Source organism: Bombina bombina, chromosome 4, assembly GCF_027579735.1.
Source record: "Bombina bombina isolate aBomBom1 chromosome 4, aBomBom1.pri, whole genome shotgun sequence".
Lineage (NCBI taxonomy): Eukaryota > Metazoa > Chordata > Amphibia > Anura > Bombinatoridae > Bombina > Bombina bombina.
The window spans coordinates 1,045,963,113-1,045,989,020 of NC_069502.1; the positions used below are offsets into that span (position 1 = coordinate 1,045,963,113).

A 25,908-nucleotide genomic window follows, 5' to 3' on the forward strand; every position below is an offset into this window, starting at 1 on the left:
CTTGCATATAATTATGTGTTTAAAGAGACAGTAAACACCTTGTAATTACAAGACATTTCTGTTGTGTTGCTAAAGAATCATGTAATGTTAAAACGTTAACATCTTTTTTCTGCAATTATTTTTCAATTGCCAATCTCCACCCACAATTTGCCTTATTTAGAGGAGCCAATCTGGGCTTTAGTCTGCAAACTACTAGGTTAGCCATGGTCATAAAGTTAGTATGGAATGTGTTTATTTGCAGTTGGTATTTAATTATGGACAGATTCTACCAGAGTTAGATTAGAAAAGTTAGCAGGGTGCATTTCAAGGTCTGAGTCTTAGAAATTGCTCCATTTTCAGAGCTAAATTGCATGTAAAGGGGGCAAAATAAATCATGACAATATATTTAATGACAATATATTACATATAAATTGTTTCATTTTGCATAACTAATCATTTTAAATAAAAATCTCAAGGAGTTTACTGCCCCTTTAACACCTGTAAAGAGTTTTAACACATAGTTGAATCCAGCGGCAGAGCAGCAGTGCACTGGTGGGAGCTAGTAAACTCATCTGGTGAGCCAATGAGAAGAGGCACCTGTGTGTAGCCACCAATCACTAGCTAGCTGCTCTTGATCCTATCTAACATAACAGGAGAGCAAAGTAAATGGAATAATAGAAAATAATGTAATTTTAAAATCTCTTAAAATGTAATAATAGAATAATTAAAGGGACACTGTAACCAAAATTTTTCTTTCATGATTCAGATTGAGCATGAAATTTTAAGCAACTTTCTAATTTACTCCTATTATCAAATTTTCTTAATTCTCTTGGTATCTTTATTTGAAATGCAAGAATGTAAGTTTAGAATCCGGCCCATTTTTGGTGAACAACCTGGGTTGTCCTTGCTGATTGGTGGATAAATTCATCCACCAATAAAAAAGTGCTGTCCAGAGTACTGAAACAAAAAAAAAGCTTAGATGCCTTCTTTTTCAAATAATGATAGCAAGAGAACGAAGAAAAATTGAAAATAGGAGTAAATTAGAAAGTTGCTTAAAATTTCATGCTCAATCTGAATCACGAAAGAATTTTTTTGGTTACAGTGTCCCTTTAAATGTCATTTTAAAATCTCTTAAAATTGCATGCTCTATCTGAACCATGATAGTTTCAGTCTGACATTAATGTCCCTTTAAGAGTGTAGAGGATAGCAGTTGGCACTACTGAGGATGGATTCCTTTTCAATAGGCAAATCACAAACAGTACCATGAGCATAAAGACTAAGCTTAGTACAAAGCCTAATATCTGCATATTGTATGTTTTTGTATAATACATGATAATGAAGACAAAACTGTGATAAAAACACAACTAGATAGCAGATAATACATTGATTTGGGGAGTATGAATTAGATTTAATTTTTCCTATAGAGTAACAAATGCCTCTTTTTTTCCTCTATAGAAGTCATATTCCATTATGACCCAAACAGTAGAATATGGAACAGCATCTTGGGAGCTCTGTGTCACAGTGGATAATCAGAACGAGGCTGAGAACGAAGGAGTAAAAATACGGGTATCAGGAGATCTTCACATTGGTGGAGTCATACTCAGACTTGTAGAAAAAATTGGTAAGAATGACCCTGAACATTATTAACTAGGAGCCTATAGGTTAGGGGGGGGGGAATACATAAATTAAAAGCTTTCTTTTATTTAAAAAATGGAAATTCCATTACATAAAAAAATGTTTTTTAACATATGTAATCATTTAAATATACATATTAATCCTACTAAAGTCAATATGCTATTCAAACTGACTTTCTTATTACTGAGTCCTGTTTTAATGGGACATAAATGTTATTTATTTATTTATTTATTTATATATGCATAGTATATATAGCAGTTAATTACTGCATTGTAAAAGATCTGCATAAAAAATACAGTTTTTAACAGAATTAAAATTTTGCTAGCAACTTTGCAGTGTTTGCAGTCCAGGAACATACCCTTTAAAATCCTCTTTAATATTGTTTATCCCATCTGCTGTGGTCATGTTAAGGTTCTGAATCCTGCAGTTTGTACTCTATGCACTCTAAGAGGAGTCAAACTATTTTTATTACAGAAAAAGTGGAAAAACTTACATTTGTGGTAAAACATTTTAGACTAGATCAGAAGTGGAGCGCTAATTTTATGTGTGTCCATAAAAGGGGCAAATTTGCCTGTTTACGGGTGTACGTTAAATAACCAGCCATTACAAGTGGCTGGTTAATGCTACCGTGAGCTTGCGGTATAACTTTGCGCTCAAAGTTCAGACCTCTGGTGAATTAAATAAATGTACCCCAATTACCCCCAAAATAAAGTGTACTGTTCATTTTATTAAATAAATATTATGAGCATCTTTATTTTTTAAATAACTGCAGGAAGCTTTTATAAGGGGTTAAAGTGATGGGGTATTAGAAAAAAAAAACGGCACTGAAAAGTGCCTTTACATAACAGTCTAGGGCAGGGGTGGGCAATTATCGGCCCTCCAGATGTTATGGACTATATCTCCTATAATGTTTTGCCAGCATTATGGGAGATGTAATAATAATATCTTGAGGGTCGATAATTGCCCACCCCTGGTCTAGGGGGACTGTGTTTAAACTGTAAATGTACAGTATATGTACAGTATATGCTTATATACATATATATTTATGTGTTAATATGTATATATACATTTCTAAACACATAAATATAAATGTATATATTAAAATGCATATATATTTTAAATATGCTGCCCAACGCTGCGCCACTTACCCCCTTCGCTGCGTTAGGTTCTGTGCCATGTCTTTCGGCATCAGAACGAGGCTCCCATTGGAGCCCATGGAAGAGCATTTTCGTTAGTGCAAAGCTTCCATGCAATGCGGATGCGAGGTTGCGTTTGCATTGCGCTTTACTTGTAATACCAGCGCACATTTGCGTACGTGTGAATTACTAAGTGGAGCGCAAATATCGCGCTCTTGAAAGCACAATTTAGCGCTCCACTTGGAATCTGGCCCTTTACAGGGGATTCTTTTTTGTACCTTGCTTTAAAAATGTTGCTTTGTCCGACGTTCCCTAAAGAGGCCAATAAGGAAAATCTATAACCTAGCTGCAAATTGCCTAAACTAGCTATTTGATTTCAGCATTTGCAAGTTACAGATTTCGTTTTTAGGCCTCTCCAGGGAGCGTGGGACAAGCACAATTTTTACACAAATTTAAGAGAAATCTAATGTTCTTTTAGGTAGAACATCTCAAAAGCAAAATTGTTCACATTCATATTTAACATAAGTTTGAGCTGAATATACACATAAAGCAAATATCAAGCAAAAACATTGATGTTTCATACATTGGGGCTGAATTATCAAACTCTGAATGGAGCTTGATGCCCCTGATTCTGTGTGAGCCTTCATACTCACCTAAAACAGCAGTTATGAAGCAGCGTCTTAAGACCGCTGCTCCATAACTGGTCCGCCGCCTCTGAGGCTGCGGTCTGCAATCTGCCTGATCCTATACGATCGGGCTGATTGACACCCCCTGCTAGCAGCCAATTGGCCATGAATCTGCAGGGGGCGGCATTGCATAAGCAGTTCTGGTGAACTATTTGTGCAATGATAAATGCCAACAGCGTATGCTGTCAGCAATGTCTGTCGGGCATGATTCGCTACAGCGTATCATGTCGGACAAACATTTATAAATTGGCCCCTTTTTGTTTACAAATCTGTTCACAAACTGACCCCCCCCCCCCCCATTACTTTACATTTTAATTGCAGGGCAGCCATTTTAAAAAATTGTTATTTGATACTAGAAAATACAAGCAAGGATTCAAATTTCAAAATATGACATCAGAGATTATGTTTGTGTGTGTTTTCTAGTTTCCTTCTGTGGTGTAGATTTCATATTGTTCATCTCTTCCGTTTGAATCCTTTTGTGTAGAGTCTAGCTATGTCAATCCCATTATTAAAAGTTTGTGATTCCTGGATATTTCTTGACATGAAAAGAATAAATTGCCCCCAAGGTAATATTTTTGGAAGAGAAGAAACCAGTTTCACACCTTGTGTTATCTAATACCAAAATATCAGTCCCTGCCTCTGGCACAAACGTCAATAAATTGCCAACTATTATAGTTTGTTTTTTTTAGAAAATATTATGAAAACATAAATCTATATACGCTAAGTGAATGTGTGTAAACTTGTCATCCAATTTTTCTCTTAGTCTCCAACAAGGCAAGAAAATGGTGCTAAATAATTGTCAATTTATGCCGAAAACCCAACATTATGCTACCAAGGATCACACAAATAACTTTTATTACAAGAGGAGTGGCCACTTTATTTTCCAGATAAACCTTCTTGGCTTTAAAGGGACAGTAAAGTCAAAATGAAATTTCTATGATTCAGATAGAGCATGACATTTTAAGCAACTTTCCAATTTACTTCTGTTATCAAATTTGCTTTGTTTTCTTGGTATCTTTTATTGTAGAGTAAAACTAGGTAGGCTCATAAGAGCTCAGGAGTGTGCACGTGTCTTTAGTACTCTATGGCAGCAGTGTTTGCAACATTGTATAACAAAGCTACAAATATTGTTGCAAAACACTGCTGCTATAAAGTACTAAAGACACGTGCACTACCTAGTTTACTCTACAATAAAAGATACTAAGAGAACAAAGCAAATTTGATAACATAAGTAGATTAGAAAGTTGTTTAAAACTGCATGCTCTATTTAAATCATGAAACTTTAATTTTGACTTTACTGTCCCTTTATATTCAATGTGCCAGCAACTAAGCACTAAAAGTACACATAGAATGTTTTAAAAACATTTAAAGGGATAGGAAAGTCAAAATTAAACTTGCATGATTCAGACAGAGCATGTGATTTTTTTAGACACTTTTAAATTAACTTCTATTTTCAAGCGTGCTTCGTTCTCTTGGTATCCCTTGCTAAAAAAGAATACGCACATATCAAACAATAGTGGGAGATTGCTGCTGATTGGTGCCAGCACACATTTGTTACTTGTAATTGGCTAACTAGATGTGTTCAGATAGCTGCCAGTAGTGCAATTCTGCTCCATCAGCAAAGGATAACAAGAAGCAAATCTGATAATAGAAGTAAATTGAAAATTTGTTTAAAATTGTATGTTCTATCCAAATACCGAAAGAAAATGTTAGGGTTTCCTGTCTCTTTAAACTGTTATTTTGTTAAAGGACCATTAAACTCAGGATTTCAATAATGCATAAATAGTTTCATTATTAAAAATGAAACATTATTACAATATACACTCACCGGTCACTTTATTAGGTACACCTTGCTAGTAACGGATTGGACCCCCTTTGAAAACATTCCTCAGACATTTTGGTCCATATTGACATGATAGCATAACACAGTTGCTGCAAATTTGTCGGCTGCACATCCTTGATGCAAATCTACCGTCCCAAAGGTGCTCTATTGGATTGAGATCTGATGACTGTGGAGGCCATTGGAGTAAAGTGAACTCATTGTCATGTTCAAGAAACCAGTTAGAGATGATTTAAACTTTGGGACATGGAGCATTATCCTGCTGGAAGTAGCCATCAGAATATGGGTACACTGTAGTCATAAAGGGATGGATATGGTCAGCAACAATACTCAGGTAGGATGTGGCATTTAAACAATGCTCAATTGGTACTAAGAGGCCCAAAGTGTGCCAAGAAAATATCCCCCACACCATTACACCACCAGCCTGAACCGTTGATACAACGCAGGATGTATCCATGCTCTCATGTTGTTTACACCAAATTCTGACCCTACCATCTGAATGTCGCAGCTTATATTGTCCAATTTTGGTGAGCCTGCCAAAATGTAGCCAGTTTCCTATTCTTAGCTGACAGAAGTGGCACCCATGTGGTCTTCTGCTGCTGTAGCCCATCTGCTTCAAGGTTCGACGTGTTGTGCATTCAGAGATGGTATTCTGCATACCTTGGTTGTAACAAGTGGTTATTTGAATTACTGTTGCCATACAACTGCCGCTCACTGGATATTTTCTCTTTTTCGGACCATTCTCCATAAACCCGAGAGATGGTTGTACGTGAAAATCCCAGTAGATCAGCAGTTTTTGAAATACTCAGACCAGCCCGTCTGGCACCAAAAACCATGCCACATTCAAAGTCACTTAAATCGCCTTTCTTCTCCTATCTCACATTCTCACACTGAGCGAGCCAATGAAAAGTGTAATTTATATGCAGCCAGCATTCAGCAACTAGCTCCCAGTAATGCATTGCTGCTCCTGAGCCAATATCTAGGTATTATTTTAAACAAAGAATACCAGGAGAATAAAGTAAATTAGATAATATAAGTAAATTGGAAAGTTGTATCCAAATACTGAAAGAAAATGTTATGGTTTCCTGTCCCTTTAAACTGTTATATTGTTAAAGGACCATTAAACTCAGGATTTAAATAATGCATAATCAGTTTCATTATTAAAAATGAAACATTATTACAATACACTCAACGTCCACTTTATTAGTTACACCTTGCTAGTAACGGGTTGGACCCCCTTTTTCCTTCAGAACTGCCTTAATTATTTGGCATAAATTCAACAAGGTGTTGGAAACATTCCTCAGACATTTTGGTCCATATTGACATGATAGCATAACACAGTTGCTGCAGATTTGTCGGCTGCACATCCTTGATGGAAATCTCACTTTCTACCACATCCCAAAGGTGCTCTATTGGATTGACATCCGTTGACTGTGTGGAGGCCATTGGAGTACAGTGAACTCATTGTCAGTTTCAAGAAACCAGTTTTAGATGATTTGAGCTTTTGTACATGGTGCATTATCCTGCTGGAAGTAGCCATCAGAAGATGGGTACACTGTAGTCATAAAGGAATGGACATGGTGAGCAACAATACTCAGGTAGGCTGTGGCGTTTAAACGATGCTCAATTGATACAAAGGGGCCCAAAGTGTGCCAAGAATATATCCCCCACACCATTACACCACCACCACCAGCCTGAACCGTTGATACAAGGTTAGGATGGATCCATGCTTTCATGTTGTTTACTTGAAATTCTGACCCTACCATCTGAATGTCGTGGCGGAAATCGAGACTCACCAAACCTGGCAAAGTTTTTTCAATCTTCTATTGTCTAATTTTGGTGAGCCTGTGTGACTAGTAGACTCATTTTCCTGTTCTTAGCTGACAGAAGTGGCACCCGGTGTGGTCTTCTGCTGCTGTAGCCCATCTGCTTCAAGGTTCGACGTGTTGTGCATTCAGAGATGGTATTCTGCATACCTTGGTTGTAACGAGTAATTATTTGAGTTCTCATCTGACCTCTCACATCAACAAGGCAACCAAAGAACACCATACCTACTGTGAAGCATGGGGGTGGCAACATCATGCTTTGGGCCTGTTTCTCTGCAAAGGGAACAGGATGACTGATCCGTGTACATGAAAGAATGAATGGGGCCATGTATCGTGAGATTTTGAGTGCAAACCTCCTTCCATCAGCAAGGGCATTGAAGATGAAACGTGGCTGGGTCTTTCAGCATGACAATGATCCCAAACACACCACCTGGGCAACGAAGGAGTGGCTTCGTAAGAAGCATTTCAAGGTCCTGGAGTGACCTAGCCAGTCTCCAGATCTCAACCCCATAGAAAACCTTTGGAGGGAGTTGAAAGTCTGTGTTGCCCAGCGACAACCCCAAAACATCACTGCTCTAGAGGAGATCTGCATGCAGGAATTCTCTCTCCTCCAAACACGACGAGTTGTGTTTCTACCAAACAGTTCTACTTTGGAATATGACATTCTCCTAATCTGCTTCTGGATCATCCAAATGCTCTCTAGCATACTTCAGATGGGCCCGGACATGTACTGGCTTAAAGGGACAGTTCACCCAAAAAAAATCTCCCCTTTAAATTGTTGCCAATGATTCATTTTACCTGCTGGAGTGTTTTAAATTGTTTACACGTAGCTCCTTTACTCCTATATTTGCATTTGAAATAGCCGATTTAGCCTGTAGTTTCCAAACCTATACTGAAAGTTTCTATACTGGAGTATATTCTATTGAATAGCCTAAGTAAACACAGCCAGCAGAAGAGATTACACTCTCAGTGGGGGGCATGATCGTTAAGTAATAAAATTATAATTTTTCATTGTTCTCTCTAAGTTTTGAACTTTGGTTTTCTAGACAAAGATAAGATAAGGAAGCAAGTGTCTTTGTACATAAAAGTGATAACATAATGAGATCTGATATTACCTGAAGCTCAACCCATTGTAATAGGCTGTGGTTTAAAATCACAAAACCAGCTACTTCTTATACACAAATAAATGAAAAAATGCAATTTCTCATAAATGTTATACTTTGCAGCTGGTATAACAAGTCATTGAAAATGCATTAATATAAAAACAATTTTACAGTGTACTGTCCCTTTAAGCAGGGGGACACGTCTGGCACTGCAGGATCTTAGTCCCTGGCGGCGTAGTGTGTTACTGATGGTAGCCTTTGTTACGTTGGTCCCAGCTCTCTGCAGGTCATTCACTAGGTACCCCTGTGTGGTTCTAGGATGTTTGCTCACCATTCCTGTGATCATTTTGACCCCACAGGGTGAGATCTTGCGTGGAGCCCCAGATCGAGGGAGATTATCAGTGGTCTTGTATGTCTTCCATTTTCTAATTATTGCTCCCACAGTTGATTTCTTCACACCAAGCTGCTTGCCTATTGCAGATTCAGTCTTCCCAGCCTGGTGCAGGTCTACAATTTTGTTTCTGGTGTCCTTAGACAGCTCTTTGGTCTTCACCATAGTGGAGTTTGGAGTGTGACTGTTTGAGGTTGTGGACAGGTGTCTTTTATACTGATAACAAGTTCAAACAGGTGCCATTAATACAGGTAATGAGTGGAGGACAGAGGAGCCTCTTAAAGAAGATTATTTCTGGTCTGTGAGAGCCAGAAATCTTGCTTGTTTGTAGGTTACCAAATACTTATTTTCCACCATAATATGCAAATAAATTCTTTCCAAATCAGACAATGTGATTGTCTTGATTTGTTTCCACATTTTGTCTCTCATAGTTGAGGTATACCTATGATGAAAATTACAGGCCTCTCTCATCTTCTTAAGTGGGAGAACTTGCACAATAGGTGGCTGACTAAATACTTTTTTGCCCCACTGTACTTTTTTGTCCTGAAAACTGAAAGAGCACATGGCAGGCATCAAAAGCCTAATCTTGCCACATATATGTCCCTGATTTGTAGTTTGATATATTATCTGCTAAAGTCAAACAATGAACATTTTGTTGACAGAATGGCATTGAGAAACACTGTCATCTCCAGGCTCAAGTCTAAATTGGCCCCTCCAAATAAGGAAATCGATGGGTGGGGGTTGGCCATTGAAAAACAATTAAAGCAAACAAGGTGTTTATCTGTTCTAATACCATTCATACTCTGCTAATGCTAAAAATATTATAGTTACAAGGTAATTTATTGTTCATTTAAACACGTTATGTTTTTATGTAAACAATGTTTTTGTTCTACGCCTCCTAGCGACCACAAACCAAATTATCTAACAAAGTGCTAAAAAAAATTCATAAATAGAGGTTTTCCAAATAATCCAATAATATCAGTTTTAGGACTGTGATATCATTCATATCATTTTGTGGGGAATAAATTGTGTGTGTCATTTTAAAAGATGTTCAGGTATAAAACACAGTTATAGGTAAGCAACAGAGCAATAACAAAAAGCTCTAACACATTAGAACATTTAGTTTTTTTACTTTTACATCCATTTAAAGGAATCATAACTTAAGAGTCTGGTGATCACATTTGAGTTCTATACAATTGTAATAGTTTTGAAGTGTGATGTGAGCTTTTAAACTTTTGGTTGAACCAGGAAATTATTGTATTTTTTTTAAGGGACATTAACACAAATTGATAATCCACCCTAAAAAAAAACAAATGACTGGAGACAAGATGAGGGGGTAAACAGATAGACATGTGCAGCACTGAATAATTCCTTTTGGACGAATCATTAGGAATGAATATTCTGAAAAAAATATTTTTTAGAATATTTGTATGCTGCACTGTTCGGTATTTGGTTTGTTTAAATTCTGAATATTCATTAACATTTTCATTTTTTTTTTTTTAAATGAATGCAAATGTTATCTTGCTGCAGGTGGCACAGTGTCACCTGTAGGATACCTATCTATAGCGCACAGGGGGCCACACTAACCCGACTCTTCTTCATAGAGCCTAAGGCCACGCTAATTTGAATATTCGAGCAGAGTATTCCGGAGCCTGGTCCTTTAGCACAGGCGTGAGGGGGGGGCTGCACTATTCCGACTCTTCTTCAGAGTCCAGAGCCTAATTCTCCTATTTGTTTGGCCCTCAACTACTCTGTGAAGAAGGTCGGATTAGCCCCCCCCACCTGCGCTAAAGGTGAAGGTGCTTTAACTCAGGCTCTGGGTTCTGCAGGGCCATTGGTCCTATTAATGTGGCCCTGGACTCAATGACAAAGAAGCGGATTATAGTAAAAAAACAAAAGAATGTAGGTGTGGAGTATGAACACTGGTTTATTTTAGCTTATCAACAGGCACGTTTTAGTACAAATAGGATGCAACCCATGTAAAACCCATGCTACGAATACGGCCAAAAGCAAAAACGCATCAGCGGGTACATTTATACCCACACCATCACCATTGCTCCATTTACTTGGTTATTCGATGTATAATAACCATTTTTCCATGTTTCAATAAATAATGAAGATTATTGCATCCGGTGCTCCTGTCCATGTTTGTTCACTCTTCAAAGAAGCAGATTTACGTGGTTCCCTTGGCCGCTATTGAAGAATAAATATACTAATGAATTTTGCTAGTATCTATTTGTTATTCTTTAAATTAGTTAGCGCACTCATTTGTATATTCGTTTAAAGCTAAATAAATATCCAAATATTTTTTATAAATTTGCATTTGTGATGAACTGAATGCACATCTTTAGTATTAACCCAATGCTCCCTGGGAGAAAGTGGAGCAAGCACAATTTTCAGATGTATTTTGCAGCAAAATAAATAACATTTATTTGCAATAATATATTTTTAATATGGAGACATTTAAGGAATTGTTAAAATATTGAGTTTACTTAAAGTGACAGTAAAGTCAATTAGAAAATCTGTGCAAACAGCAAAGGTGAGCTGTGAGAAACAGGTCCAAATGTTTTTTTTTTCAAGTGATCAAAGTTGTGTGAAAGTCTTTTTCAAAAGTAATTTCTTGTGGACTGGAACACTGTTGGTGTAGATCCTTAAAGGGACAGTCTAGTCAAAATTAAACTTTCATGATTCAAACAGGGCATGGAATTTTAAACAACTTTTCAATTTACTTTTATCACCAACTTTGCTTTGTTCTCTTGGTATTATTTGTTGAAAGCTAAGACTAGATAATCTTATATGCTAATTTTTAAGCCATTGAAGGCCACCTCTTATCTCAGTGCATTTTGACAGTTTTTACAGCTAGACATTGCTAGTTCATGTGTGTCATATAAATACCACTGTGCTCACTCCTGTGAAGTTACCTAGTAGTCAGCACTGATTGGATAAAATTTATGTTTGTCAAAAGAACTGAGATAAGGGAGAAGTCTGCAGAGGCTAATATATAAGGTAATCAAAGAGGTAAAAAGTATATTGGTATAATAGTGTTGGTTATGCAAAACTGGGGAATGGATAATAAAGGGACTATCTATATTTTTAAACAAACAAAGTCTGGAGTAGAACGTCCCTTTAAAGCAAAGTTAAAACAACTTAAAAGAAAATTTTGAAAACCTTACCAAAATTGTTTTTATGCTTTGGAATAGACCCCCTCTTGTAAAGGATTAGTAAAGATCCAATTGATGCTTTATTGCTTTCCACATCACATGCAGATTTTGCATAATTAAAGGGACAGTTTAATGTAAAACTAGTTTCCCCTTAAATGAACATTAAACTCTAAATAAATGCTAGAGAAAATGATGCATTCAAAGATAAGATTAGTCAGAGAATAAAATGTAGATGTATTTTTTAATGTTTCATTAGTTGTTTAAATATTGACAAAATAAGTGTAAATTTTTAATGTCTATAAAACAATGGGAGCTGCCATGTTGTAACTTAGATTTTATTCTCTGCTGTGGCCAATTAGGGACAGTTATAAATAGCTCACTTGAGTGTGCAGCCAATGGCTGTGTGGAATATAACAGTGTTCTGCGCTTCCATTTCTAACAGGAACTGAATTGCTCACAATTTTAGAATTGAGTTACAGGAAAAGGGGACAAAATAGATAATGAAAGAATATGCCAGAGTTTTGTATGTATATATATATATATATATATATATATATATATATATATATATATATGATTTATAATTTTATATTACCATCTAAAGTGTTTAATGTCCTTTTAATGTGACTTGTTATACCAGCTGCACAGTATTAAACACACAGTAGTGCAGGGTCAAAAGTCTTAAAATGACATGCTCTAATGTATTAGAACATGTAATGTTTAGATTATTATGCCTCTTTAATGTACATGTAATGATGTTTATTATGTTATGATCTTGACCAAATTACATTGAGATGTTGTACAATTTGTTGTGCATTAACTTTTTTATTTTCATATATTTCCATAGACATTTTTATGATAGAATATGTATTGACATTTAATTTATTTATTTTAAAGGCATATCCAGGGACTGGTCAGATTATGCACTTTGGTGGAGGAAAAGGAATTTTTGGCTCCTTAAAACTCACTGGACCTTGGACAAGTATGGAGTACAAGCTGATGCAGAACTGTTTTTTACACCACAACACAAACTACTGCGCCTTCGACTACCAAATATGAAAACAGTGAGATTAAAAGTTAGTTTTTCCTCAGTTGTGTTCAGAGCTGTTACAGAGATCTGCAAAATATTAAGTAAGTAACATTTTAGTAAAGATCAAATAATTTGTATGTGTTAGGTTACTAGAAACATCAGGGCCCAGATGCAGGAATCCATGAAGACCACCCCCTCCCCATTCAAAATTCGCCCCCACCCAAATTTAAAAAATGCAACATTCCTGTTCCTGGATATTCCATGCTTCACTGTCATGCACTTATGAATACACAAACACCTATAGGCACTCACATAAATACACAAATATATTCTTCAAAGGGTCACTCAAGGGCCCAGTGAAACATAAATTACACATAGCGGGAATCCAATTAAATAAACAGGCTCTCTTGGACCTGTAGAGAGTAATACTAATATTATACAGTTTAGTAAGGGTTGTACTGATGTAAGACCTTTGTAAGCCACGGTCTATTGTATAAGAAAGAGAGGAACATCTATAAAGCTATAATATAGGTGTCAATACACCACACTCTTGTCACTTCTCAATGACATTTCTAACAAATAGTTCTACTTTGCTGAAAAACTAAAATATAGAAGAGCTTCCCCTTACTAATTTTTTTTTTTTTTTAATTCTATTGGGCCCATACTCAGAAGCAGCTGGCTTTGCTCTCACAGGGTTAGATACCTGTTAGATTCCCTGTGGAAAAGGAATGGTGTGTGGGTTAAGCAGGAGTAAGAAGGCTGTATACACTCTGACCACGGGTAATGGTGACCTCTCTAACCTACCTCTGGTAGTGATGATGTCTAACCCCTGGTGATAATACTAGCATGCCTTCGGTTTTATACAATGAGCAGTGCTAATACCAGGGTAACGAACAGTAGCAGCCGCAGACTGCCAGCTAATGTGCTTGCCAACCCCAGGACCCCATACAATGAATTACAGATACCCATATATGATGTAGTGTGTGTGTCTATCTGTATCCATAACTGTGTGTGTGTATCTGTATGTATAAGTTTATGCTATGTAGTGTGTGTGTGTCTGCATGTATAAATGTAAGCTATGTAGTGTGTGTATGTGTATCTGCATGTATAAGTGTGTATCTGCATGTATAAGTGTATGCTGCATGTATAAGTGTATGCTGCATGTATAAGTGTATGCTATGTAATGTGTGTGTGTGTGTATCTACATGCATAAGTGTATACTATGTAGTGTCTGTATATCTGCCTGTATAAGTGTATGCTATGTAGTGTGTGTGTGTATCTGCATGTGTAAGTGTATGCTATGTAGTGTGCTACTGTGCATTTTTGCTGACTTTAAATGCCAGAATCTTGAATATTAATGTGGAATGCAGAGAGCAGTTTTAAAGAATTTATTATTAAATGTCCAATTAAGATAAAAATATTTAGCAATGTCTCTGCAAATGTTAATTAAATACATAGCTCACATAGCCATACCAGTGGTTTGAGCTTGTGTTTGATTTACTGCCTAAGTGTATTCAAATATATGACTTTATTTAGAATTTTATTTAAATTACTTTAGTCTTATGATTTTTAAGCCCCGCCCACCACATTTCAATTTTTTTGTCGCAGGGGGTGTCCCTCTTTTGAATTTTGAAATGTTGGGAGGTATGTATATAGAATCTATGAGATAAATAATATTTAATGTACACATGAAGCTAAGTTATGTAGACTCTAAACTAATGGAAGAAATGATCAAGTATGAAATATTAGATTCCTCTGTTTTCCCTGATAACTTTAACACACAGTGAACCTTAAGCTAGAATGTTCAAAAATACGTAGTGGAGATTTGCATCATGGCCTGTTTGGATATTATATGCACAGTCAAATATAAATTTATTGGCCCATATACACAAACTATAATAATGTTGCAAAAGGGTATCAACATTAATAAAATAAACTAGTCCTAAAGCCTGTTCACACGGGCCATTTTTTGCAGTCCCACCCCTTGCGCTCTCTCCCTTCTCTTTTGCTATCTCTCCCCCCTCTCTTTTGCTCTCTCTCTCCCCCTCTCTTTTGAGCTCTCTCTCCCCCTCTCTTTTGAGCTCTCTCTCTCCCCCTCTCTTTTGTGCTCTCTCTCTCCCCCTCTCTTTTGCATTCTCTCTCTCCCCCTCTCTTTTGCGCTCTCTCTCTCCCCCTCTCTTTTGCGCTCTCTCTCTCCCCCTCTCATTTGCACTCTCTCTCTCCCCCATCTCTTTTGCGCTCTCTCTCCCCCATCTCTTTTGCGCTCTCTCTCTCCCCATCTCTTTTGCACTCTCTCTCCCCCTCTCTTTTGAGCTCTCTCTCTCCCCCCTCTCTCTCTCCTCCCCCTCTCTCTCCCTCCCTCCCCTCCTCTCTCTCTCTCTCTCTCTCTCTCTCTCTCCCCTCTATCTTTCTCCCTCCCTCTCTCTTTTGTGCTCTCTCTCTCCCCCTCTCTTTTGCGCTCTCTCTCCCCCCTCTCTTTCACGCTCTCTCCCCCCTCTCTTTTGCTCTCTCTCTCTCCCCATCTCTTTTGCGCTCTCTCTCCCCATCTCTTTTGCGCTCTCTCTCCCCATCTCTTTTGCGCTCTCTCTCCCCCTCTCTTTTGAGCTCTCTCTCCCCCATCTCTTTTGCGCGCTCTCTCTCCCCCCCTCTCTTTTGAGCTCTCTCTCTCTCCCCCCTCTTTTTTGCGTTCTCTCTCTCCCCTCTTTTGCGCTCTCTCTCTCCCCCTCTCTTTTGCGCTCTCTCTCCCCCATCTTTTTTGCGCTCTCTCTCTCCCCATCTCTTTTGCGCTCTTTCCCCCATCTCTTTTGAGCTCTCTCTCCCCCCCTTTCTCTCTCCCTCCCCTCTCTCTCTCCCCCCCTCTCCTCTCTTTTGCGCTCTCTCCCCCCTCTCTTTTGCACTCTCTCCCCCCCTCTCTTTTGCTCTCTCTCCCCCCTCTCTTTCTCCCACCCTCTCCACTCTCTCTCCCCTCTCCTCTCTCTCTCTCTCTCTCCCCTCCTCTCTCTCTCCCCTCTCCTCTCTCTCTCTCCTCCTCTCTCTCCCCTCTCCTCTCTCTCCTCCTCTCTCTCCCCTCCTCTCCTCTCTCTCTCTCCCCTCTCTCCCCTCCTCTCTATCTCTCTCCCCTCTCTATCTCGCGACTGCACCCGGCCACGCCCCCTTCATGCCCGGCCATGCCCCCTTCAGGTCATTCACGCCCAGCCACACCCCCTTCAAGCCGGCTACGCCCCCGCTCATGCATGCCCACTTCTGCCGCAGGTCAGCTAGGGAGTAGGACTCTTTTTTGCGCTCTCTCTCTCTCCCCTCTTTTGCGCTCTCTCTCTCCCCCTCTCTTTTGCTCTCTCTCTCTCTCTCCCCCATCTCTTTTGCGCTCTCTCTCTCTCCCATCTCTTTTGCGCTCTTTCCCCCATCTCTTTTGAGCTCTCTCTCCCTCCCCTCTCTCTCTCCCCCCTCTCCTCTCTCTCTCTCTCCCCTCCTCTCCTCTCTCCCCTCCTCTCTCCCCTCCTCTCTCTCTCCTCTCTATCTTTCTCCCTCCCTCTCTCTTTTGTGCTCTCTCTCTCTCCCCCTCTCTTTTGCGTTCTCTCCCCCCTCTCTTTTGCACTCTCTCCCCCCTCTCTTTTGCTCTCTCTCCCCATCTCTTTTGCGCTCTCTCCCCCTCTCTTTTGAACTCTCTCTCCCCCCTCTCTTTCTCCCACCCTCTCCACTCTCTCTCCCCTCTCCTCTTTCTCCCCTCCTCTCTCTCTCCCCTCTCCTCTCTCTCTCTCCCCTCTCCTCTCTCTCTCTTCCTCTCTCTCCCCTCTCCTCTCTCTCCTCCTCTCTCTCCCCTCCTCTCCTCTCTCTCTCTCCTCCTCTCTCTCCCCTCTCTCCCCTCCTCTCTATCTCTCTCCCCTCTCTATCTCGCGACCGCACCCGGCCACGCCCCCTTCATGCCCGGCCATGCCCCCTTCAGGTCATTCACGCCCAGCCACACCCCCTTCATGCCGGCTACGTCCCCGCTCATGCATGACCACGCCCACTTCTGCCGCAGGTCAGCTAGGGAGTAGGACTCAAAGGCCAGGTGTGTTTGTCCTCGTGCTGTCTCTACTGCGCATGACAGCTTCGGACAAACACACTTGGCCTTTTATATAATAGGATGTCATGGAGGCTTGTATGCTGTCCTGAATTAAGCACAATAGTGTTTTTTTTTTCAAATGACACATTTCTTGGAACTCGCAGTAAGAAATCGTAACTTCAGTTTAATGTTTATAGCCTGCTCATAATGAGTTGACTCACAAAAATGGATGACGGAATCAGTGCTTGATCCTAAACCCTCATAATATGCTGCTAACAGAATACTGTGAAATCCATTTCTATTTGCATATGAAAAACTTGCTAGAAAATATATTAAAATTATTTGCATGTGAAAAAGTGTTTTTTTTTTAACTTGGTATATCATGAGAATATTTATTGCATGGAGCTTATTGTCACTGATCCTAGCTCTGTCTCATTTGTTATGTTAGTTTTTTTATATTACAAAAGGGTTGGATTATGGTAATTGTTTAAACCAATCAAAAACACACAAACACATCTGTTACTTACTGAACACTAACCTTTTCATAATACAATTCATCATTTAAAGTTGCTACAGGTATGTTGTTTCACTGTTGCTTTTATAAAAAGTCAAATAAAAAGGCCTATTGTTTGTTTTTTCATTAAATGAAGTTCATTGTTTCACAAATAATACACTTTTTCTTTTTTTTATTTCAAAACAATGTCATTAATGCATGCATCTGCCCAAAAGAATGTTGGGCAGATAAATGTATCCTTAACTATACTATGGAATTTCTCTGAGATATGTTTAATTACACCAACAAGACTGATCTTGTTCTGTTATAAGTACTGGAAAAAAAAAGTATGTGAAAGGAATGCTATACATACTGTATATCACTTGTACAATTATGGTACTGTGAGGCAGACTCACATATACAAACCAGACTGCAGTCATAATTAATCAGTAGTACAGCGTTAGACTTATTCCAGGCTTGTTCCTTTAATGTAATTATTCCTTTAATATGCAATAGGTTATTTCTGCCAAACAGTACTTTTAAAAATGACCCCTGATTCTACAGGCATTATCTTCTAATTATGGTGCGTTTTTACCTAAATTCTTAGAAGAAATAAATATTTTATTTATTTTTTTGTTATAGTTACAGAACGATGTCCCTGTCCAAGAATAGAACTCTGGTAGTTGTCTTTTTTCAGTCAATGAGCATTGAATCCTTAGGTATACAATATACATTTAATTTGTGTTTCAAAATTAAACACATCAACAATTTTTCCTTGCAAAAATATTTTAACACATTTAATTGCTTCTCTCTCCTATGCATTATATTTTTTAGTTCCCTTTAAGAACCATTCACCTAGATTATGAGTTTTGCGCTATCCGCGTAAAGAATGCAATAAAATGAGTGGTATCTATTGAACAGCCAATAGGATTTCAGTAGCTCTCATCCTATTGGCTGATTTGAAAATGTCAGCCAATAGGAATGCAAGATACACCATTTTTAAATGGGTACCTTGCATTTAAGCTTCAGTGTACGAACTGTGTATGAAGAGGATCCTCCAAGCTGGATGTCCGCCCCTCTGCACCTCCACAGCTCCATGACACCGGAATGAAGAAAGAAGATTGCCCCACGATGGATGAAGATGTCACCACATTGAAGAAGACTTCTCGCCGTCTGGATAAAGATGGACGTCCTGACTTCAGGAACCGTGAGTAGATTTTATGTGGTTAGTGTTGAATGCCCTTTAGGGGCAATGGGTACCTTAGGATTTTTTTTAGACTTAGGTTTTTTATTTTGGGTGGGGGGGTTTTACTTTTAGGGGGGACTTTGTAATTTTTTTTAATGTAAAAGAGCTGTTTAACTTAGGGCAATGCCCTACAAATGCCCTTTTAAGGGCTATTGGTAGCTTAATGCAGGTTAGGGGGTGTTTTTATTTTGGGGGGCTTTTTTATTTTTATTGGGCTATTAGATTAGGTGTAATTGGTTTTATTTTTAATAATTTTGTTTATTATTTTTGTAATCTTAGAGTTTTTTATTTCATAATTTTAGTGTTTATTATTTTTTGTAATGTTAGATTTTATTTTTTTGTAGTGTTAGGTTTTTTACATTTGTAATTTAGGTTTTTTAATTGGTATTTTTTTTATTTTATTAGAATAGTAATGTTAGGTTAATTTATAGTTTAATGTTAGTTTTTATTTTTATTTCACAGGTAAGTTTTTATTTATTTAAAGATAGTTCTATTGTAACTTTTAATTTAGGGGTTAATAGTTTCATTTAGTGTTTTGCAATGTGGTGGCCGGCATTTTAGGGGTTAATAGGTTTATTTTTAGTGTTGGCGATGTGGGTGGGTGGCAGAATAGGGGTTAATAGGTAGTTTATGGGTGTTAGTGTACTTTGTAACATTTTAGTTATGAGTTTTGTGAAACATTTTTGTTTCGCAAAATCCATAACTACTGGTCTCAGATTGCAGAATGGATCGTGTTGGAATAGGGTGTAACACAAGCATTTTAGCCGGACCGCACAACCTGTAATACATACGGCGCCATTTATTGAGTGCGGAATGGAGGATTGCGTTAAGGCTAAAATTCTTGCTTACAGCCTATACTGTGGCGAATTGTAATATGTGTTAACGGCCATTCCACGCGCAATGGCCAATTTTTCAATGATACAGCTATACCACACCGTAACGCAAAACTCGTAATCTAGGCCATTGTTAATAGAGCCAAATAATGTATCTCTTTATTTCACAATTAAAACATATTTCCCATACACACCTTCAGCATTCACCACCCACAGACTTAACCTATTAAGCCAAACGGGTGTAGGTACTATGTCATACAGTACTTTACCAAGTGTACCCTGTTGACGTAGTACCTACATCCAACAGTTTGGCTCATACTCTGATCCTCACTGCAAGCTTAGACAGTGTATCAGCTTGCAGTGATGCCGTTGGAGGGAAGGAGAGAGACGGGCAAGTGGCTCATCACCGGAGGGGGAGGAGGAGATGAAGGGGAGGGCTCCCTATGCTACATAAAAAATGTTTGGTGAGGGAAGGGTTACCAACTTTTTTGAAGAAAATAAGGGAGTCTAAGGAATCAACAAATCTCTTGTAGTAAATTGACAAATTAAACCGTAGTTACTGGGGGAAAAAAACTTTATTTTCACAGCAAAGGAGGATAAGTTCTTGCTGCTCTGCTGTAGGACATATGACATCTTAATGACCCAACATCTATGTGCTGTAGAACTGCTCAACTGGTTGTGTATTTTGCTGTTCATGGGCCAGATTTGACAGCATCTGATTAGGTGTGAAGCCAACCAAAGCTAGCTTTAATGAGAAAAAGGCCTTAAAAGGGCCAGTTGGGAGTGAAGGTAAAAACACTTCCACAATTGTTCAAAACTGTACATTCCAAGCTGTTTTTTAACTGCACAATACGATTTAAAACTAGTTTACTGAAATCTCTAATGTTTACTATCCCTTTAAGTCAAAGATGTGTCATGGGCACAAATGTTCTAGGGGTAGTTGCATTTGAAATAGCACATACTATCCTGATTTTAGCACCCAATACTTAAATACTACAGATTCTACAAATGTGCTAAGTAGTAACAACAAAGCAGCAATCCAATTACAATTTCCAAATATTTTACTTAAAGGGACAGTTTAGTCAAAATTAAACTATCATGATTCGAATAGGTCATGAAATTTTTAACCACTTTCCAATTTACTTTTATCATCAAATTTGCTTTGCTCTTGGTATTCTTTGTGGAAAGATAAACCTAGGTAGGCTTATATGCTAATTTCTAAGCCGTTGAACTGCCTCTTATCTCAGTGCATTTTCACAGTTAGACACTGCTAGTTCATGTGTATCACATAGATAACGTTGTGCTTACTCCCGTGTAGTTATTTAAGAGTCAGCACTAATTGGCTAAAATGCAAGTCTGGCAAATGAACTTAGCTTAGAAACAAGTAATCACAGAGGTAAAAAGTGTATTAATATATGTTTGTTATGCAAAACTGGTGAATGAGTAATAAAGGTATTATCTTTTTAAACAATAACAATTCTGGAGTAGAATGTCCCTTTAACATCTCAAAGTTGTAAGTGACAGAGGAAACCAGGACAAGGTGATAACTTTCCTTGTATAAATGTTCTAATAATAAAAACAGGAATGATTTTCATAAAATGGGAAAAATGAATTAAAAAAATTGCTTTTAACCATTAAAGTAAAATTACATAAAAATACAAATAACGACTTATCCTACCACAAGCTTTATATAAGAGCAGAAATCCCCCATTAGGAAGTTCAATAAATAAATACATGCATTGGACTAAGAATTACACTGGCTTCTTAATGAAAAGACCTTAGGAGCTACAATTATGACAATGTATGCATTTTAACTATACATTAAAACTAGATAAATCTAAAGATAAAAATGAGAATTTTGCATCACAAACATGTAGCAAATTTATTTTGTTTTATAATACAAGTTGCTAATTTTTACTTGCATTGTAGAAACAATACAGCATTGTAGTCTCCCCAAAATCCAATTTGCTGAAAGCAGAGTCTCTAGAACTTCACCCTGGCTCTCGCATGCCTCTTCCAAGCTGCTGGACTCTGACGTGGTAAGCCTCTTAACACAATGGGCAGCAACACTCCCCCAACACTCAGTGGAGAGAATCTTTATGCCAGGTTCCAAGACTCCTGCTGCGTGCAGCCGGGCAGACTTACTATTGCTGCCAAAATGCTTCTTATCCCTGCGCTATTTACCCACTTTGATGCGCAAGGTTCTGGTGCCATCTGTGACGGCATCAGAACAAGGTTCCCATAGGAGCATATGGAAGAGCGCTCTCATGAGCACAATGCTTGCTAGCAATACGAACGCGAGTTTATGTTCGCATTGCAATTTACTTGTATTACCAGCACACATTATCGTAGGCTGGTATTACAAAGTGGAGTGCTAATATTGATTGCTCGCAACAAGCGCTGACATTCGCTTGGGGGGGGGTAAGAGGAGATTGCTGCACTATAGAACCATTATTATTGATAAATAAATAAAAAAACAAGATAAACTGAGATGTTTGGGAGGGATCAGGGAGGTATCGCTACAGTGAATAAAAATAGTTTTCAAAAAAGGCCCTAAAACTGGATATTGGCAGACTGTCTGCCAGCACCTAAGATGGTTGTGATTAGGGGGGGGGTGAGGGAGGAAAGAGAGCTATTTGTAAGGGATCAGGTAGGGATCCAGGGTTGGGAGGTGTCAAGTGGGAGGGTAATCTTTGCACTACACCCCCCCATGACGTGTTTTTAAAAGTTGTCAGACAGAACGGACTGTTATTCCGACAGACATTTGTTTGATTATTATCCGGGGCACATGCATTCTGTCCAAGAACCTTTAAAAGCACGTTGTGGGGGGTGGGACCCATGGTTAGGTTCCCAGAGGTGGTTGCGTCGCCTGAGGCTCTGATTAGAACAGAACTCTCTGGAGCGTATCTGCCCTCGGCCGTTAATGCATGATCTAATTGGTCCGTGTCTCTGTGAGGTCACCGGATGCACAACTAATCAGAAAATGGATAGGGTTTGACGCTAGCGCCTCGTACTGTCACCCATCAGCTGATTATTTCACCTGTGCTTTAGGTATCATGAAAACCTGGCCTTTTAGCAGTACTTGAGAACTGGAGTTGAGAAACACTGACTTGTAACTCATCTTTCATTTTAATGTGTTCCTATGACTTGTTATTCTTGCTGCATAATGAGAAATGTGTTGGTAATTGTTTAAGCTTATTCTTGTAATTGAAATAGCAGTCTTTGCTCATTGAAACCACCACCTTTAATGAAAATTTAAATGAAAGTATTGAATTTGTTTATAGAAAGACAGAGATTCAATAAGGTCTGCTTTACATGCAGGTTCAATCCCTTTGAATGGGCATATCATTGAGAACAATAGATACTGGTGTCAAAAAGCAAAACCCAGTATTTAAATTGCAAAATAAACCTAAAGGAGCAATGGTATAACAAGTCATTGAAAACACATTACCCTAAAGAAAATATAAAATAAATAAATACATTTTTAAAAAATGCCCTAAACTGCACAATGGCAGACTTGCTGCCATCACCTTAGATGGTGGTGATTAATGGGAGGGGGGAGGGAAGAGAGGTGTTTGGGAGGGATCAGGGGGGTATCATGTGGGAGGGTAATCCCTACACTACAGCAAATAGTAACAGCTAACTGATTAACCCCTTCCCTGCCTGGAATTTTAGAAGTATGGCGCGCAGCTGCAATTAGCTTATGTTATGCCAAAATTATCTTGTTTCCATAGATAATAAAAAACAAACAAAGGCTCTACTTATGTTTAAATAAAGTGGTCTCAAAAATAAAAATAAATTTCGGTAGCAAAAGGGAAACAAATGTTAAAGTACAGTGTCCCTTTAATCTCTGTATAATTATCATATTAAATTGATTGTCATCACTCTATCCTAAATATTGGAATTATTTGCATGTGTTTATAGATTATTTAGAAAATTGTTTATGAGTCTGTGTGTCAATTTGGTTTTAGATATCAGACGGCCTGAAGAACTTTCCTTACTAAAACCTTTGGAAGATTTAGCAAAAAAGAAAAAGAAAAAAGACAATAAGGACACACTGCTTGAAGAGATTATAAATCTGAGCCCGAGCAGTAATTCTGGACTAGGTATTTAATTTGTTATATTAACATATATCATTTTTTGTTTTCTGCTACTATACTTTGTTCTTTTGTTGTTTATATCGGTATTGATCAAGTGTTCAAATTGTTAAATACAACAATCTCCATATTTTTTAAAATCATTAAATTATCAGCATCCTTATCTGCATTGTGTAGGTGTTAAAAATATGTATTCATTTGTTTTGTTGTTGACAAGTATAAAAAATAGTATGAAGTCATCCAGTTTGCCTTAGAACTATGTACAGAAACTTGTCAGCCCCTCTTCCCTGGTGGCAACAACCAGCCAGGAGCATGTCCTCATATAACTATTAACAGCATTGGTGGTAGATTTTTTTTTTTTTTTGATTGGCTCAGGCTGTATGCTTTCCAGTTGCTTAAAGGAATATGAAACCCAAAAAATTGTGTTTCATGATTCAGATAGAGCATGCAGTTTTAAGCAACGTTCTAATTTACTCTTATTATCACTTTTTCTTCGTTCTCTTGGCAGTGCCCTGGGTAGCGATTGCTGATTGGTGGCTACATTTAGCCACCAATCAGCAAGCGCTACCCAGGTGCTGAACCAAAAATGGGCTGGCTCTGAAGCTTGCATTCCTGCTTTTCAAATAAAGATACCAAGAGAATGAAGAAAATTTGATAATTGGAGTAAAATAGAAAGTTGCTTGAAATTGTAGGTTGTATCTGAATCATGAAAGAAAACATGTGGGGTTTCATATCCCTTTAACAAAAAGTGCAAAGAAAATGGAGAGGTGATTTTAAAACATTATTATGTAAACACGTTTTATTTAATTTAGAACAAGACTGAAGTGAATTACTTAAAGGGACATGAAACCCAAAACATTTTCTTTCATTATTCAGACAGAGAATACAATTTTAAACAACTTTCTAATTTTGTTCTATTATCTAATTTGCTTCATTCTTTAGATATCCTTTGCTAAAGAAATAGTAATGCACATGGCTGAGCCAATAACACGAGGCATCTATGTGCAGCCACTGATCAGCAGCTACTGAGCCTATTTAAATATGCTTTTCAACCAGATGGCTTTCCCGGTGAATACTACAAGCTATTCAGAGAATGCCTAATTCCCCATCTCACTAAATTTTGCAATTACATACTGGAGGGTAACCCAGTTCCCCCAGAACTGCTCCAAGCAAAAATAATAGTCATACCTAAACCAGGCAAAGACCCAAAGAAATGCGCCAGCTACCGACCCATATCTTTAATAAATCAAGATTTGAAGATCTTCACTAAAATTTTGGCCAATAGACTCGCACATATACTGCCCAAATTAATACACAAAGACCAGGTAGGCTTTATAAAAGATAGGGAAGCCCCAGACAACATTAGACGCTTGATAAACACTATACATTACTTAAATGAGACAAAAACGCCTCTCCATAAAAATTATATATTCTGATATAGAGAAGCTACAGTTAGACATTTTGACATTCATTAGAGGTAAAAAGAATGCCAGAATAGCCAGCAAAACTATGACAAAACATAGGAGCCTGGGAGGGCTGGGTGTGCCGAACTTGATTGACTACTTTAAGGCCTCTAGACTGGCCCAAGACACACTAACACTCAGATCTAAACATGAGGCTCTTTGGACACAGCTAGAATCCAACATGGGAACGTGGAGTAAAGCTGACGCTATATTATGGGAATGTAAAACTACCACTCACAGAACAGATGCCTGCCTTTCACTAGCCAGTCAATGCACACAATACATCTGGCTAGAATTGGCCCACAAAAAAGGACTATGCCCAGTGGGGTCAACATTACAACCTATTAGATATCTACTACACGGGGAGTCACAGAGAGAAGTAGCTAAATGGGAAAACAAAGGATTATACCGTGTGGCGGATTTGCTGGTTCAAAATAAGATAATGACTTTCACCCAAATTCAGGAGAAACTGGCCCCTATAAAAATCCATTGGTACTTGTATTTGCAGGTAACTTCATCCCTACGGGCATACCTCGGAAAAGAAAACGACAAAAATAAATCAATATTAGAGGGTCTTTGTAATTCACAGGGGAGACCGAAACATGCTATCGCTATAATATACCTAAGTATTCAGAAAGCAAGATCTAAGACTAAAACTACACTAATGCTCAAATGGGAGGCAGACATAGAGAAGACAGTAAACTTAGACACATGGTATGAGATATTTCATACAGCTACAAAGGGATTGCTAAGTGCAGACTTGAGAGAAAATAATCTGAAGACAATATTCAGATGGTACCTAACACCAACTAGAACCTCATATATGTCACAAAACAATTCTAGACAATGCTATAGAGGGTGTGGGGAAGTGGGAACTTATAGACACATGTTATGGGACTGCACAGAGGTCCAAACCGTGTGGAAAACGCTCTCTTCCATGTTAA

General features: G+C 38.2%; 1 protein-coding gene across 2 annotated transcripts in view; it reads left to right on the top strand.

Annotated features, from left to right (window-relative positions):
* The window catches only part of FERMT1 (FERM domain containing kindlin 1), a 144,783-nt gene that overhangs the window by 51,138 nt on the left and 67,737 nt on the right, over positions 1–25,908 (top strand). For both annotated transcript variants that reach the window (XM_053712175.1, XM_053712174.1), the window contains exons 2-4: positions 1,435–1,600; positions 12,655–12,888; positions 23,376–23,510. In XM_053712175.1, the coding sequence (XP_053568150.1) occupies positions 1,450–1,600; positions 12,655–12,888; positions 23,376–23,510 (520 nt within the window). In that variant the 5' untranslated portion in view covers positions 1,435–1,449. The remainder of the gene's footprint in view (positions 1–1,434; positions 1,601–12,654; positions 12,889–23,375; positions 23,511–25,908) is intronic.